At 61.1% G+C, this 16431-nt stretch overlaps 1 protein-coding gene across 5 annotated transcripts in view; it reads right to left on the reverse strand.

Annotated features, from left to right (window-relative positions):
• ARHGAP39 (Rho GTPase activating protein 39) overlaps window positions 1-16431 on the reverse strand; it is a 160391-nt gene that overhangs the window by 29621 nt on the left and 114339 nt on the right. For all 5 annotated transcript variants that reach the window (XM_025193686.1, XM_025193685.1, XM_025193687.1 and 2 more), the window contains 2 exons: window positions 9756-11160; window positions 6405-6966 (listed from right to left, as the gene is read on the reverse strand). In XM_025193686.1, coding sequence (XP_025049471.1) covers window positions 6405-6966; window positions 9756-11160 — 1967 coding nt within the window. The remainder of the gene's footprint in view (window positions 1-6404; window positions 6967-9755; window positions 11161-16431) is intronic.

A 16431-nucleotide genomic window follows, 5' to 3' on the forward strand; every position in this document is an offset into this window, starting at 1 on the left:
CTGCTGACATGCTCCCTTCCTGGGCTACAGGCTCCTGGCCCGGCTGGGACCTCCTCACCTCCCCTTCGCCCCTGCCACAAACCACCACAGTTACTTCTCCCCAGCTCAGATGTGACCCAGGAGCTCCTCTCCCCACGGCTCTCAGGGCTGGACTGCCTGGCCCACTCAGGGCCCGGGCTTATATGCTTCAAGCTCCGCCCCCTTCTGGTCTGGTGATTCTTATTGGCCCCCTTGCCACACCTGCAGGCTGCTTCTCAGGCAGCCTCTTCCCCTCTTAAAGGGACAGGCGCGCTGAGCACCCTGTCGCACACTTCCTCTCTCGCTCGGGAAGGGTCGTTACTCACATTTTCCCTCTGATTTGTTTTTGCTCCTGATCGTTAGTGGCTTTGGGAATTTGGCCCCTTGGAAGCCCCCAAAATGCCAGGACTAGATTCCTTTTGTCTGTGGAGGCAGGATGTGAGGGACCCAGGACTACAGCGAGCCCAGGCTCTGGGGCTGGGGCTCAGGGGCCAGGCAGGCACAGGGAGAAGGGCAGGGTGGCCTGTCTGCAATGGATCATGCTCAGCATGTCCCAGAGGGACCCATGCCCTGGAGCTGGCCCAGCAGACCTCTACCCCAGGCCATGGGCATGAAGCCCCTGTCCCGTGTGCTATCGGCTAGGTCAGGGACGCGGCATGAGCCAGGGACCGCGATCTCACCCTCCCCGCCCAGAGGAAGGAGCTGAGCTGCAGGGAACAAGCAGCCCTGTGTGTCCGGCCCAGCTGTCCGGGGCCTGGTCCCCACACGCGCGTCCTGAGGCATGGGCTAGGGCCAGCTGGCCAGCAGAGAGGGGCTTTGTCTCTGGAGAAAGGGAGCTGCGGCTGCGGGAACAACGGCGGGACACAGCCTCCATTGCCGTGTTGTCTGCCCTCGGAAAGACTTTTTGATATTTTTAAAGACATTTTTCGTGTTCCAAGCCAAATCAAGTCCAAATCCATAAGTGGCCCTGCATCCAGCAAACATCCTCCACCCCCCGCCAAGGGCTTCTGCCCTCGAAAAGACGCCGCTGAACGCTTACTCCGGGGGAAATGCTGCATGGGCAGGTCTCTGCCTCCACTGCCATCTGCACTGGCTCTGCCCCAAACCCGGGGAGCGGGGCTGGGCCGGGCCTGGCCTTCACCCCATTTCAATTGCATCTCCACCTCTCCGGCTTCAGGGGAGGGCTCTGGAGTCCATTCTCCATCACCTGCCCAGCTCCATCTGCTGACACTATTCCTACCCAGCTCCTCCAAATCCTACCCTATTCCTACCCTAGCCTCCAAATCCTTTAGGCCTTTTTTTGCCAACCTATTGGCTTGCAAACCCCCACCCTGCAGGCAGGAGGCTCATTAAACACCTGCATTAAACACCTCCTCTGCTCAGCCCCCAGCACCCCACGCCCCGAGGCTCCTCTGAGCATCGAGAGGAGCTTGGCCCCTTTTGCAGGTTGGTGCAGCACGGGAGAGACAAGCAGTGGGTGCAGGTCCTAGGGCCCTGCTGGAGTTTTTCCTGGTCCTTTTCTATGAACCAGTCCTCCCGCTACTCGTCTCCCTCTGTGCTACCCTGGGGTGACACCAATGAGACAGGAAGGCTTGCGTGGCTAGGGGTACAAGAAGAGATGCCTTAAAGTCGCCCCAAACCTGAGCCTGGGACATACCCAGGGGTGCCTAGACCTCAAGGCCAGACGGGATCCAGGTGGTCACATCATTGTACTCCACTTCTCACCGGAAATCAACCCAGCCATCTCATATGATCACAGAGGATCCCAGAGCTGTGGGGCTGGCAGGGAGCTGTGGGGTGACATCCAGCCCAACCTGACACAGGATTAGCCCTGTCCAAACCCCACAAACAAACCCATGTCTGACCTCAGAGCTGCACAACACAGTCGCCCCCGACACAGCCCCAGACATCGCCCCCGCCCCTGCCCCTGGGATACCGGGGGGCCGTGGCTGCCAATGTCCTGCTGCTGCCAGGGCCCGTGGCTGCAGAGGAAGGCAAAACCTCCCAGTCCGCACCAGTCTGAGCAGGGGGGAAATCCCTTCCTGCCCCAGTGCAGCATCAGGATGAACCTGAGCACGTGGGCAAGACCCTCCAGCCAGGATCCTGCGGGGTTGGTGTCAGCAGGAGCATTGGCCCAGCCCAGCCCCATCCCCATCCCGGGATGCAGTACCCAGCACCTCTGGAGGAGGCTTAAAACCCCGACACATGGAGCAGGAAGGGGAGTACGGGATTCCCTCCCAGCCCCACATGGCAACCAGTAAAGCCCAGAAGACTGGGACATCCCCACAGCAGACCATGGGCATTGCTGCACCTAGATCCTCCCCGCCCAGTGCCTGTCACCCTCTCCCTGAGCCCCTCCAGCAACGGAGAGTCTGCCCTTCGCTGGCATCTCTCCTACTGCCTCCCTGCTCGGCCAGGGAAGCTTTTCCTAAGATCCAACCTAAACCTGTTTTCTTGCAACTTGCCTCTGTCTGCAAAATCTTCCCGTCTGCATCTTGGCAGACCATGGCTGCACAAGCCCAGCCCTTGCCAGGTGCCAACCCCAGCTGCCAGCAGGCAGAAGGGACCAGGGGCTGCACTGCCCTCAGGGCTACAGCTAAAGCAGTGGCCTGGTGGGTTCCCCCTTCTGCATTAATCCACGCCTGTGCCCTGTGCAGCCAAGCTGGGACCCGTCCGGCTGGGGCCGAGGGGCCTTGTGACAGTGCTTCATAAAGAAGAGAGAGGCGGATGGAGCCGGCGAGAGCAGGGAGAAGGAGAGCTGTGGTGTGCAGAAGCCCTGGAGCAGGGGCAGCCGTGCAGGGTGTTGTGCACACACGTGTGCAAGGGGCTGTACCTCTGACTGGGGAGAGACTCCACTCAACCTCTGCGAACAGAGCCGGCAGGTGCTTTCCTAGAGGGCCGCAGGTCGGACAAATGAACGAGCCAAAGAGCTGAAAGCAGGCAGGTGAGGTCCCTATCTGCCCGCTCTTACCCCAGGGTAAGCACTAGCAAAGCAGGGGGCAGCTTAGCCCATGCCGGCACCCCGCAGTGTAGCTCTCACTTCCCACAGGGTAAGCGCAGACACACAGGCAGCTACCGCCTGCCAGCTGCCCTGGGGTAAGTCCCCACCTTGTGCCGCTTGCTCCACTGGGCTGTTTCCCAACCCCCCCCCCGGCACTGCTAATCCCAGGGCAGCTCACGGAGGAAATGCTTTGCTGTCATGCTGGGAAAGCTGCTTGGGGACAAGCCAGGCTGGGAGCCCTGAGAGAGGAGCGCGGGGAGCTTTGCTGCCAGTTGCAGGGCAGGGTTTAAGAGCTTTAGGCTGCCAGGGGCAGTGCTGGGGCCTTGTGCTGAGCGAGGGAGGATAGGGAAGAGGAAAAGGAAACAGTTGAATGAAGTTTCGCACCTCGTTAGAGCAATCCTATGCTCCAGCTAGGCTGTCGGATGGGAGTGGTTGGGAGCTGATATATGGTTTGTGGCTTAATGACTGAAAATAAAAGCCCTGAGCTAATGGTGTCTGCAATAACCAATTACCAGCAGTAATTGGACAGCAGGGCGGGCTCTGGGCTGATGACACAGGGGCTGCCATATGGCAGGTGGCATGTACAGGGAAGGATGCACTGAACGGGACAGGCGCTCCCGGCTCGGAGCCACGCAGGGATGTGCCGTGAGACGCTTTCCTCCTCTTCCTCCCCGGGCTGGGCTCCCCAGTTGGCTGTCAGGCCCGCAACGGCCCCCAGCCTCCATGCCACCTGCTTGCTGTGTACGTCCACACCTGCCTGGAGCCTTGCCTGGTGCAGTGTCTGGCTGCTCTGAGCGCCTTCGCCAATTCCTCCCCACCCCGCTGTCCATGTGCAAACTGCGTCAGAAAGCGCCTGTCCTTTCTCCAGTGCTTGACAGGCTGGGAGGGAGGCGTAAAGTTCTCCTGTGCATCCTCTGATCTGCTTTGTGCCTGGCTGCTGCCCCTTGTTCTCCCCCACGCACTGTTCCAGCAGCCTGGGGGCTGCTCTAGCTTACGCTGAGCTCCAGGGATGCAGCTGGGGACCTGTGGGACACGGCCGCTGTTCCTGTGCAATTCCCCCTCAGCCGGCGAATGCGAGCTTACGGCTACATCACACTCGTGGGTGGAGGGGAGGCCCCCTGCGTCTGGAGAACCTGGCTCGGGGCACTTAGTGCTGCAGCGGGCACATGTGCTGGGAGCCTAGGAGATGCCTGCTCCCCTCCAGCTCCTGGGAAAAGCATGCGGACCCCTCATCTCCGCTCCCCTCCTGCCGGCGGCACCACTCCGGAGCATTGCAAGGGCTTACCCCAGGAGACTGCGGACTCAGGCCTGACCTCCCAGCACAGCAAATTGGTCCCAGCCTCCTCTGGCTTGGTCCTGCTCTTAGTGAAGGCAAGGGAAGCTGCAGCGCTGATGGAGCTGTGCTCCTGGAGCATGCTGCCGGGACGGAGCGGGGAGAGCTGAACCCTACTCTTCCGTGATCCCACATTCAGCAGGTTCAGCGGAGGAAGCAAGCCCATGGCCACACAGAACCGGGAGCTGATCTGGGAGGTCTGTGGCCCTGGTAGCATCTCCGGCAGGTGAAGATGCCACAGCTGAGCCAGACTCCCCCCTCACCGCAGGGCTGTCTGGCTCTAATCCTAATGCTGGCAGCTCTGACTCCAGCAAGGGGCTTATCACCCTCCTCTCTGCAGCAGCTTCGTGGACACTCAAGGACATATCATGCTCTGCCAGTTGCCTCTGCTCCCCCAGATGCTCTCCCATCACTTGGTGCAGCCAGAAACCAGTTGGCAAAGACCTCCTGCCTCTGTGCCGGTGAGGACCCAGAGCCAAGGGTAGGGCTGGCTGGAGCCAGACCTGGGCAGGCTGGCAATAAATGGGGGCACGTACACCTGGGGAGAGGAGGTTGCTTGGAGCATCCTCCTGCCCAAGGGTGCACGTGTCTTGCTCAGCACAGGAGCCGATGGATCTGGGGTGGGGACTGGAGACGTCGGGGCGCGAGGCCCGGCTGCTGTGGCTACAAGGCGGTGGGGAGCTGGCTCTCCGCACTGCACTCTCACTGGAGAGGAGCCCGAGCCAGATCAGCTGCACCTGGGACAGCGGGACTGTCAGCCCTGCCGGAGGCACAAGGCCAGGCCGTGCGCAGGGGCTGAGTTGGACACAGAAGTTTGCAGTCCCAGCTTCGGGAATCACACAGCAGCGCGGCAGGAAGGATCTCCAGAGGTCACATCCAGTCCAACCCCTGCCCGAGGCAGGATCAGCCCTGTGCAAACCAGCCCAGACAAACCCATCATGTAAACTCTGTAAAACTACCGTCACCCCTGACACAGCACCAGACATCACACCCAAACCTGCCCCCAGGAAAGCCGGGGGACCGCAGCAGCCAGCGTCCTGCTGCTGCAAAGGCTGTTAATATGCTCCAGAGACCCCAGGCTGAGGCCGTGCCCCCGCTGCAGAGGAAGGCAACCCCCCCCCGCCAAATCTGACCAGGGGGGAAATCCTTTCCTGACCCCAAATTGCAGATAACACCCCTAATCGGAGAGGAATCATGCCGGATCCCTGGCCAGTGACCTAATGTTCCCCTTCCCCCACATTTGGGGTCAGGAAGGAGTTTCCCCCTGGTCAGACTGATACGGACGGACAGACGGACAGGGGGGTTGGCTCCGTAGCTCCCTGCCAGCCCACGGCTCTATGAGTCGACGGGTCTATTCCAAGAAATGCACCCTCTCCTCAGCTCCTGGTTTCCCCCAAGTGCCTTCCAGGGTGCCCTCGGACAAACCGATAGCCCCCAAGGTGCCGCAGACAAAATCATGGTGGGGCAGGGAAAGGGACCTGCTGGCTGTCATCATCCCACACTCAGCAGCTGGGTACCAGGCAGGCGGTTTCCTGGGTGCACGGCTGCTTTGGAAAGCGGAGCTGGGGAGATGGCTCCTCTCAGGGGATGGGACTCACATGTGCAGGCCCCGGCCGAGCCGGGGAGATGGCGGGTCGGTCCCAGGCAACCTGCAAGTGAAGCACCGCATTCGAGAGCAGCGCAGCAGCCGGCTACAGAGCCTCCGCTACCCGAGGCGAGCGAAACGCGGCATCATTCCCCCAACCACCCATCTCAGGGACCCCGCAGTACTGCAAGAGCCACAGCCGAGGCACATGGAGACCTAGACACGTGTGTGTGTGGCGCGTGTACGCGTGTGGTGCTTGGGGAGACATGTTAGTCGCCCCCGGTGCTGAGCGCAAGGCCCGTTCCAAGCTCATTTCAGGCGGGAGCTCATGCTGGATTCTGGGGCGGCCGGGTGGAGACGCCAGTGCCGCAGCCCCGCGGCACGCTCACGAAAGCCTGCGGCCGGCTCGTCGCCATGCTTGGTCTGCAGACTCCCCCCGCGGGAGTTGGCGGCGGCTCCTTGCTTACCTTTGGTGTCGTTCACCGGGTCCATGTGCCGGTAAATATAGCCCTCCAGGTAGGAGTGGAATTTGGGGGTGGGCGGGAAGAAGGCCAAACAAATCGCCATGAGCTCCCAGCCCCGGGCCAGGCTCTCGTAGCGGAAGTTCTCGGTGGTCTGCCGGCACAGCTGTATGTACAGCTCGTCCCGCAGGCCCTGCACGCTCCAGCCCTTGGTGGCAATCTCCAAGGCCACGTTGAGCTGGTCCGTCTTGGCCCGCCGGTCCCCCATGTACATCTGAATCAGTTTGAAGATCTCGCAGGCCTCCTTCTTGACGTTGCGGTCGTTGGTCATGATCATGGGCTTCTTGATGGACTCGCTGCTCCAGGCCAGCATGTTGGCGATGGAGACCTTCCTCCGGAAGAGCCCCTGCGTGTGCTTGTTGAAGTGCTTGGACGCCCAGTTCTCAATGTCCGTCTCCGAGGAGGGCTTGCGCAGGTTGAAGGTGGGGAAGACGCAGCTGGAGCTGGGCATCATGTTCCGGTTCTGCCGGCTGTTCTCAAACTGGGCACAAGCGCCGAGGTCCTCCGACTGCGAAACAACAGCCAGACAAGGCAGGGTTAGCGCGCGCGCCCACGCGGAGCGTGACCGAGCAGCAAGCGCGGAGAGGCAGGGAGAGGTTGCTACTGAGCAGGGAGTGAGGGGCACGGCCTCCAAATCCAAATTTCCTAGACCCTCAATGCTGGAGGCTGCAGGGAGAGGAACGGGGGAAAACCCTGCTCAGCCCTGGTCACTCTCCCTGCAGCTCCGCTCCCTGCCCGTGGGACACAGGGGACGGGGCAGGGCGGACCTGGGGACTGATTCAGCCCGTGGCAGCTCTGATGTGTAGATGCCACGTCACAGGCTTCGCCAGCCGGGGAGCTCCTGGGGCCACGTGCGTATCGGGGCCACCATGGATGAGCCAACAAGACTTCTTTCAGTCCCCCCACGCCAGGGCTGCGGACACGAAGCCTGAGACAGGCTGTGGCATTGCAGAGAGCGTCCCTCCATGAGGAGACCCAACCTTGCAGCCCCGCGCCCTCATTCCCACCTGCCTGCCTGCAGAGGAAGCTCACCTGCCTCAGGCCAGGGCTGGGAAGGGGACACACTTCCCTCACCCTGGGCTCCCCTGGGTGGGACAGCCACACTCTTGGGGCCACAGGTCTTCAACCATCCCAGGCACCCTGGGATACAAGGGGGTGCAGCCTGGATGCTGGGGCCATGTGCTGGACTAGGACCAGGCAGGGCAGAAGCCCACGGTGGGCGTATCGTGTTGGTCCTGAACCACGAGCCAGGCGTGCACAGGACAACGAGCCCACCCGCCAGCCCCTGGGTCGGGACCAGCACACTGCTGAGCACGCTCAGGGCACCAGGCTACCTCTCAGCACTGGAGGGGAGCCGCACTCCAAGCAAAGTCTGCCCTGTTTATGCTCTAGCTCCCCAAGGACTGGGGCAGTCACGGCTTTCTATCCCGGGAAGCAGCCTGAGACAAAACGCCCCCGACTGCCACCCAGAACCCGGCGCGGGCCGAAGTCTCAGGGGGCCCAAGTGTATTTCATAAAGCAGGCACTGTCTTCTCTCCAACATACTCCCCGCACAGAATTCGTTCAGTGCAATCTCCATAATCCTGGGCCAGAAGGATCTCTGCTGCCAACTTACATACTGCGTGCTGTGTGCAGTCTACTTCACTCCCACCGATACTTTGCCTGGCTGGAAAACTTTTGTATTTAATAAAAGCTACATAAAAAAGGGCGTTTATAAAAAAATAAAGTCGTGTAATCTGTAGAAAGCAACACGTGCCGTGATCACCTCTTGCAGTTACTATCTCTGCTCAGGTACAAGAGAGTTGGTTTTGGTTTCCAGCTGGGACTCTCCAAGCGTGAAGCAATCTAGAAGATACTTGCCCTGATGTGTTAGCTTTGCCTGTATGGTATAGAGGCAAAGAGCAGTGGGGATGCAAGGGGAGAGCTCAGAGAGGAAAGGGGCATCGGTGGTGCTGGAGCAGGGAGTGAAGGGCACGGCCTCGGCATCAGACCTCAGCGCTGGAGGCTGCAGGGAGAGAGGAACAGGGGGAAACCCTGCTCAGCTCCGGTCACTCTCCCTGCAGCTCCGCTCTCTGCCCCGGGGGACACAGGGGACCGGGCAGGATGGACCTGGGTCTGCCCCAGTCCCTGGTGGGTTTGGGTCTCCTCCCCACACAACCATGCCCACACATGGCTGTCTTTCTTTGCAGGGGCAGATGCTCCAGGCCGCGGGGAGAAGCAGCAGCCGCCCAACCTCCTATGTTATTCTCCAAGCTGTTGCTACTGCTGCCTGGTTTACCGGCAGAGGCTGCCTTTGAGCTCCCCAGTCACGCCTCGCCCCTTCCCCGTGCTGATGCCCCGCAAAGGGCATCCGGCCTGGATGTCCCCCCAGCACACAGCTCCAAGACCCCCGTCATTGCTCAGCAGGGCCATGGAGGATGCGAGTCTCCTGCTGGCTGTGAGCTCGAGTCCCCAGGGGAGGGCTGCGTAGGGTGCGGGTGGGCAGACGCATGCCCCACGGCTGTTCAGGTTTGCCCGGGACTGGGAGTGGACAGACGTGCGGCTACTCCAGGGGATCTGCCTCTGCCGGAGCTGTGCCGGAAGGGAGCAGGCCTGTTTTATTAAATGGTTTCCCTGCTCCACACCCCTGCTGCAGTGCCCTTGTCTCCTTGGCCCGCGCTGACTCCAGACATGGCACGCCCCGGGGCACCCCTCCCATCCCACCACGTGCCTTCCAGCTCCCCTCCCTGCTGCAAAGTGCCCAGGGCTTTCTGACTGCTGCGCTACCCCTCGAGTTCCCCGAGGCATCGCGGGACGACTGGGCGTGGGGAGAGCCCCGACTCTGCTTGGAAAGAAAGCCCCCGGGCATCGAGAGCAGGGCACAGCGCTGCATGGGGAAGCAGAAGCCAAGGGCTTGGAGCAGCAGGGCCTCGAGGGAGCTACGCAAGCCCAGCTGTTCCCACCCCGCAGCAGCTACGGCTCTGGGGTGCCCTCTGGCTCAGGGCAGCGAGGTGACCCCTTCTCAGAAAGAAGGGAGCGCCCCACAGCAGTCCTTGGGGGATACGCTGCCCCCAACACGCATGTAATCAAGACTTGAGCAAAGACCGCTGCATAGGGCGGTGCCCCGTTATAGTGCAGGGTGAGTGCAGGCCACGCCAAGGAGCCCCGAAGGGTGCACGGCACCATGACAGCAGTAAGCACCGTATACCACAGGAGCACGGAGCTGCCTGCAGGCGCCTGATGAGGCCCCAGTGCCGTGGTGATGGGCTCCCTGGGTCCAGCTACCCCACGCCCCTTCCCCCCGGCCCAGCGTGTTACCTGGGAGGGGTGCAGGTAGGGCTCTGGGGAGGCCAGGTTGGTTTGCACGGACACGCTCTTCTCCAGGAGGATCTGGGGGAAGCCCAGCTTCTCGAAGGTGTTCCTCTTCCAGTGCTTGCTCTCCTGCTGCGCCAGCGCCTCGTCCTCGCTGAAGGCTCGCACCACCGGGCCGGGCATGGGCAGGGGCAGCGCCCCGTCGCTCTCGTAGCCCGAGCCGTCCTTCTGCGAGTCCCAGCTGCTGCGCTGCTTCATGTGGTAGTGGGCCTGCTGCGCCTCCCACGCCAGCCGCGCCTGGGCCAGGAAGGGCTCGGGGAAGCTGCGCCCCATGCCCTCGGCTTCGCCCGCCTTGCTCTCCGTGCGGTTCATCTGGGACCGGTTGGGTCCGGTGGGCGGCCTCTCCTCGGCCATCAGCTGCTCGGCCAGCGCGTCCCGGTCCCCCGAGCCGTCCGTGGAGGAGGTGTTGGGGTCGTGGGACAGCGAGGGCTTCCGGCTTTTCCTCTTCCGCGTGCTGGGCGAGTAGCCGGTGGAAGACAGGGTGTCCTGCTGGCTGCACCACGACATGGAGTCCTCTCCCATGGAGACCTGGCCGGTGGGGGAGCCGTGCCGGAAGTCGGGCCCCTCCATGCTGCTGTAGTCTCCGGACTTGATCTCCAGGCGCTGGTCCCGCATCAGGCAGGGGCTGTGCTGCAGCGAGTAGGAGCCGCCGATGGGGTTGGGCGAGTACTTGTGCCGCAAGCCGGTCTTGAGCTTGGGGCTGGCACCAGCCTGCTCCACGTAGACGAGCTGGCGCACGTACTCCTTGCCGGCGGGGCTGTACTCCAGGCTCATGAAGCGCTCGGGGCATTTCTGCCGGGTCAGCACCAGCTGCTGGTAGGGCGAGTTGGAGCCCTGCTTGGGCGACTGCAGGAACGGGTGGGGTTTCCGGATGGGTGACTTCTGCGGGGAGCCGGCCTTGTAGCTGCCGCTGGCTTCGTACTGCATGTCCACGGGCGGCTCGTCGTAGATGGGCGCCTGGTACTCCATGGGCGGCTCCTCGTAGAGCGGCGGCTCGTAGGCGTAGCGCGGCGAGGACGGCTGCGACTCGCTCGAGTGCTTGCGGTGCTGGGCCTGGGAGCAGAAGGCGTCGGCGCGGCCCAGCAGCGGGGAGCAGCCGCCCGTGTGCTCGGCCCGCTTCAGGAAGGGCGACGCTTTCCTCTCGGGGAAGAAGACTGAGGTGTCGGCGTCGGGTGCGAAGGTTTGCAGGCCGGGCGAAGCCTGGCCGCCCGAAGGACGCCGTGCCCGCGTGCCCACCTGTCCCTCGGGGGTGTAGCCGTTGCCCTGGTGGGCGAGGAAGCTGGGCTCGCGGTCCGTCACCTTGATGAGCATGCGCTCCTTGGTGCCCGTGTTCCAGCGCAGCGACGACGTCCTGCAGGGCAGAGAACAGAGCCGCAGTCAGAGGCGGTCGGGGCCAGGGAGGGGACGGGGCTTCTTGCACAGCCGAGTTACGGGGGGTGTTAGCTGCCCGGGGCACCGCGAGCATGCGTGAGCGGCCCCCCCTGCGCCCAACACCGACATCGCGGAGCCGTTAGCTCCCTCCTCGCTTGGCCTCGGCCCCAGTGCCCTGTGTCGGGCCGTTCCTCATCCCTGGGGCTTTCCGGCTGCTTTCATGGGATCGCCTGGCCTGTGCGCAGAAGCGCTCTGCATCCCTGCATGGCTTCCCACTCACCTGCTGGTGGTTTCCCCACCATCTCCCCGCTCCTTCCTGGCCCCGCAGTCCCCTGCCTCCGTCCAGCACCTGCCACCCACGAGGTTTGGGTCCCACGGGAGTTTTCCAACCCCGGCCTGATTCTCCCCTTGCTGCAGGTCTGTCCTGGCCCCAAACACACTGAGCACCTGATAAACCCACCTGCAAGGTCATGGTGTGAGTTAATAACCGGGCTTTGCAGGCACCAGAGGGGTCTGAGAGCACCTGCAGCCTGGCCTCTGCGACTGTGATGCTCTGCTCACAGAGGGAAGTGTGTGCGTGCATGGATGTGCGTGCACACATGCACACTCCTGCAACTGTATCTAGTGCTAATGCGTGCACGGGTCTTTAGATGCAGAGAGGAGTTTGCACAAGTGACCGTGGCCCGCAGCCATTTTCGGTCACCCCTCCTGAATCTGGGGACAAGGGTCCTGGTATTCGGCCAGTGCCAGTCCCCTGCCTTAACAATCATAGAAATCCCAGAGCCGTGGTACGGGCAGGGAGCTGCAGGGGCACATCCAGTCCTGGGGCAGGATCAGCCCCATCCGAACCAGCCCAGACAAACCCCGTGTCTGACCTCGGAGCCAGCAGCCTGGGACATTCCCATAGCAGAGCATGGGCATCACTGCACATACATCACCCCCACCCACTGCTCTCCTTGACACCCCCAGTGACGCAGAGTCCCCCCGTCCCTGCCACGGCCTCCCTGCTCCGACAGGGAAGATCCAGCCTGAGCCCCTGCCCCGGGGAGCTCAGGGTACCTCGCCCTGGCCCAGAGCATCCCAGGGTCCCCCAGGCGCGGCGCATTGACAAGCTGTCGACATCTCCGTGGGCTCTAATTGGGATTTGCTGGTTCCGCCTCGTTAATAATTCACGGGCAGAAATAATTACAGCAGTATTAACCCTTCGTGACCCTGCTGCCTGGAGGCGCAGAGCCCTGGGGGTGCCTGTCATCCCCGGCTGACCTGATCCGACCCCCTCTGCCTTTTGCGGTGCAGGGTCGGGCGCGTGCGGATGGGAAACGACGGGTCGGGTATACTGAGCTCACAAATGACACAGGCCTTGGGGAGGAGCAGGACAGCCCGGGGCCAGCTCTCAGCCCATCAGCAGCGTACCTGGGTCCCAGTTAGCCATGTCCAGCTGGGGAGGTCACAGAGCTGTGGGGCTGGCAGGGAGCTGCGGGGTCACATCCAGTCCTGCGGCAGGATCAGCCTCGTCCAAACCAGCCCAGAGAAACCCCGTTTCTGACCTTGGAGCCGCATGACAGTCGCCCCTGACATTGCCCCTGCCCCTGGGATACAGAGGGGCTGCGGCCGCCAACGTCCTGCTGCTGCCGGGGGGGTCGTGGACGCTGCAGAGAGCCCAGGCCAAGGCTGCTCTTACCATATTTCTTGCATACAATGCACACGAAAATTCCCAGCTGGCTTTGGAGGGGAAATGCATGTTGTACACAAGACAGTACGGTAGCCCTGGCACTATGCCGTTTGGATCGGTGCCCGCCTCTGGCATTAGCTAGCATCAGCTGCTTGTCCGACCAGGTCCTACTGGGCTAGAAAGGGAAGAGGCTGACGTCTCCAGTCCCAATCTTTACGCTCCTCTTGCAGCTCAGCCATTGCAGACGCCCTCGAGCAAGGGAAACCCAACCAGGTCCCTTCACAGGAAAGGGCAAGGGAATGTTAAACAGTCCCCCATCACCGCCTGCAACATAAACACGACCGTGGCATTGCTAATTAGTCCTTTAAAGACATCCCGCTGGGCGCAGGGAGACCTTTCATGTGAAATAATCAAGTGAGGAACAGCCGTGCTCACAGCTTGATGGAAAGCAACAAGGCAGGGAATCAAAGCCGGGCAGGGGGAGCGAACGTGTCTCTGCTTCCCCCTCTCCTGCACCCAATCTAACCAGGCTGGAAGTGGTCCGGGACATGCTGGGCAGGGCGGGTTATGAGCATGGGGGGTTTTAAGCCCGGCTGGACATGGGGACGGCGTGGCCAGGCAGGGACAAGTGTCGCCAGAAGATCTTGACTCTGAAGCATCTGCAGATGCAAATGGCAAAGGCGCAGCAAGCCGAGGCTAATTGATTGTCACCGCAGCCTCCAGGCCTTGGTTACTCCCGTTTGCCATAGAGAGGACCTGATGCGGGAGGTAGAGACCTGCCAGTGGGTGATGCCCAGGCTGGACCTAGGGCATGGCTGGCCCTCATCGCTTTGGGGGCTTCTAGTATGTGACTTGTCAGTCCCCCTTGCTGGAGGGGGAAAGTTTAACCCGGGGACGCTGGGTCTTCCCTGCAATCCTGGAAGGAGCTCAGCACCATTTCTATGGATCTGAGCCCCTGCAGAGACTGGCTGTGTACGAGCCTCGGGCAAGCTCCAAGCCGGTGCACGAGGACTCACAAGCATCCGCTCCCTGGCACGGTCTCCTTCCCAGAGCGGAAGCAGTACCGTATATTAGCACATGCAACCGCAGCAGAATATAATACGCGCCTTGTTTATGAAAGGCAGAATGGAGATAAAAGAAGTATTTTCCCCCAAAGTTATGGCTGCACAGAGCAAGGACAGAGCCGCATCTTCTGCCAATCCACTTTCCTTTTCCAGCCTAGGGTCTGAAATAGCTTCACGGGGGCACAGAAAAGTTGGACTGCAAGGGACTTCGGGAGGTCCCATCGAGTGCAGCCCCTGCTCGAGGCAGGGCCAGCCCTGACGAAACCACCCCAGCAAGTGTCTGTCCAAGCTGCTCTTGAAAACATCCAAGGATAGAGATTTCACCGCTTCTCTAGGGGCCTGACCGCCCTCAGTCACAGCATTTCTCTTCATCTCCAGCCTCAGTTTCCCCTGCTGCAGCTTGAGGCAGTTGCTCCTAGTCCGGTCTCCTACAGCCACAGAGGAAAGCCCGTCTCCAACCCCTCTATAATCACCTTGCAGTTTGAAGACTGTCATCCAACCCCTCAGTCTTCTCCAGACTCAACACCCCTCCCCGGATCATGCGGGTGGCCCTCCTCTGGACCCTCTCCATGTTGTCCACATCCCTCCTGAAATGGGGCGCACAGAACTGGACACAATACTCCAGCTGCGGCCTGACCAGCGTCGCATAGAGGGGGAGGATCACCTCCCTGGCTCTACTCGAGATGCACCTGTGGATGCACGACAAGGTCCGGTTAGCCCTGCCAACCATGACCTCGCATTGTCGGCCCATGTTCATCTTGGAGTCAATAATGACACCAAGATCCCTTTCCGCCTCCGTGCTCTCAAGTAGGGAGCTCCCCATCTTATAAGTGTGCTGCTGGTTCCTACTACCCAAGTGCAGCACCCTGCACTTGTCCGTATTGAAACGCATCCTGTTCCTGTCTGCCCACCCCTGTAACCTATCCAGATCCTTCTGCAATCTCTCTCTCCCTGCTAGCGTGCTCACCTCCCCCCAAATTTTGGTGTCATCAGCGAATTTAAACAGGTTGCTCTCCACCCCAACATCAAGATCGCTGATGAAGACATTGAACAGCGCAGGGCCCAGGACCGAGCCCTGAGGGACTCCACTACCCACCTCCCCCCAAGTCGAATATGATCCATCCACCACCACCCTCTGAGTGCGACCCTTCAGCCAATCTGCAATCCATCTGACCGTGTAGGCATCTATGCCACAGTCGCCTAGTTTACTAATTAGGATGGGGTGAGAGACGGTGTCAAAGGCCTTGCTGAAGTCCAGAAAGACTACATCCACCGCGACACCTGCATCCATGGCCTTTGTGACCTGATCATAAAAGGCAATCAGGTTGGTCTGACATGATCTCCCCCTAATAAATCCATGCTGATTGCCCCTGAGCATCATCTCGGATGCCGGCCCATCACAAATGTGCTCCTTGATGATCTTCTCAAAGAGCTTCCCCAGGATTGAGGTAAGACTGACGGGCCTATAATTGCCCGGGTCCTCCCTTTTCCCTTTTTTGAAGATGGGGACCACATTAGCTACCTTCCAATCGTCTGGCACCTGGCCCAAGCACCACGATCGCTCGTAGAGCCGTGCCAGGGGCCCTGCAATAACCCCAGCCAGCTCCCTCAGCACCCTGGGGTGGAGAGCATCCGGACCCGCTGACTTGAACGCGTCCAGCCCCTCCAGAAGCTCTCTAACCCGGTCCTCCCCAACCTGAGGTCTGAAGGCGATCCCCTCGCGTCCGGCTTCTATCACAGCAGGGAAGTCCCGGTCCCTGCACAAGAAAACGGAGGTGAAGAATTGGTTAAAGAGGTCCGCTTTATCCTCTGACGCAACCACCAGATTGCCCCGCATATCCTGCAGGGGCCCCACATTACCCGGCGCCTTCTTCATCCTCCCAATATATTTGAAAAAGGACTTTTTGTTATCCTTAATCCTGGACGCTAATCCGAGCTCTATCTCCGCCTTGGCCTTCCTAACAGCCCGCCTGCAGGCCCGAGCAGAGGAGGTATACTCCTCTTTGGAGATTACACCCCCCTTCCACCGGGCGTACGCCACCCTTTTGGCAAGCAGGCATTCCCGGACACCCTTGGTGAGCCAGGGGGGCTTTCGGACACTCCTGCCCCCCTTGCTTCTTGTTGGGATGGACACCCCTTGGGCCCCGAGTATCGTTTCCTTAAGGAACGACCACTCCTCTTGGACGCTGAGTTCCTCTGCCCTCAAGGACCCCAGTTCCTCTCCCACTAATCTCCTCATCTCACTGAAGTTGGCCCTCCTGAAGTCTAGGGCCACCACCTTGCTGCGGGCCCTTGACACTCTACGCCGGATGGTGAATTCCAGCATGCGATGATCACTATTGCCCAGGTGGTCAAGAACCTGGAGGCCTCTTACCAGGTCGTCGCCTGCGGCCAGGACCAGGTCCAGCAGAGCATCTCCTCTGGTGGGACTGTGCACCTCCTGAATCAAGTGGAGGTCCTGCAACTCGGCCATTTCCTCATCACTCTTGCCTCTCAGGCCCCCGATCAAGTTTGC

This window comes from Alligator sinensis, unplaced genomic scaffold, assembly GCF_000455745.1.
Source record: "Alligator sinensis unplaced genomic scaffold, ASM45574v1 scaffold446_1, whole genome shotgun sequence".
In the NCBI taxonomy this organism is placed as follows: domain Eukaryota; kingdom Metazoa; phylum Chordata; order Crocodylia; family Alligatoridae; genus Alligator; species Alligator sinensis.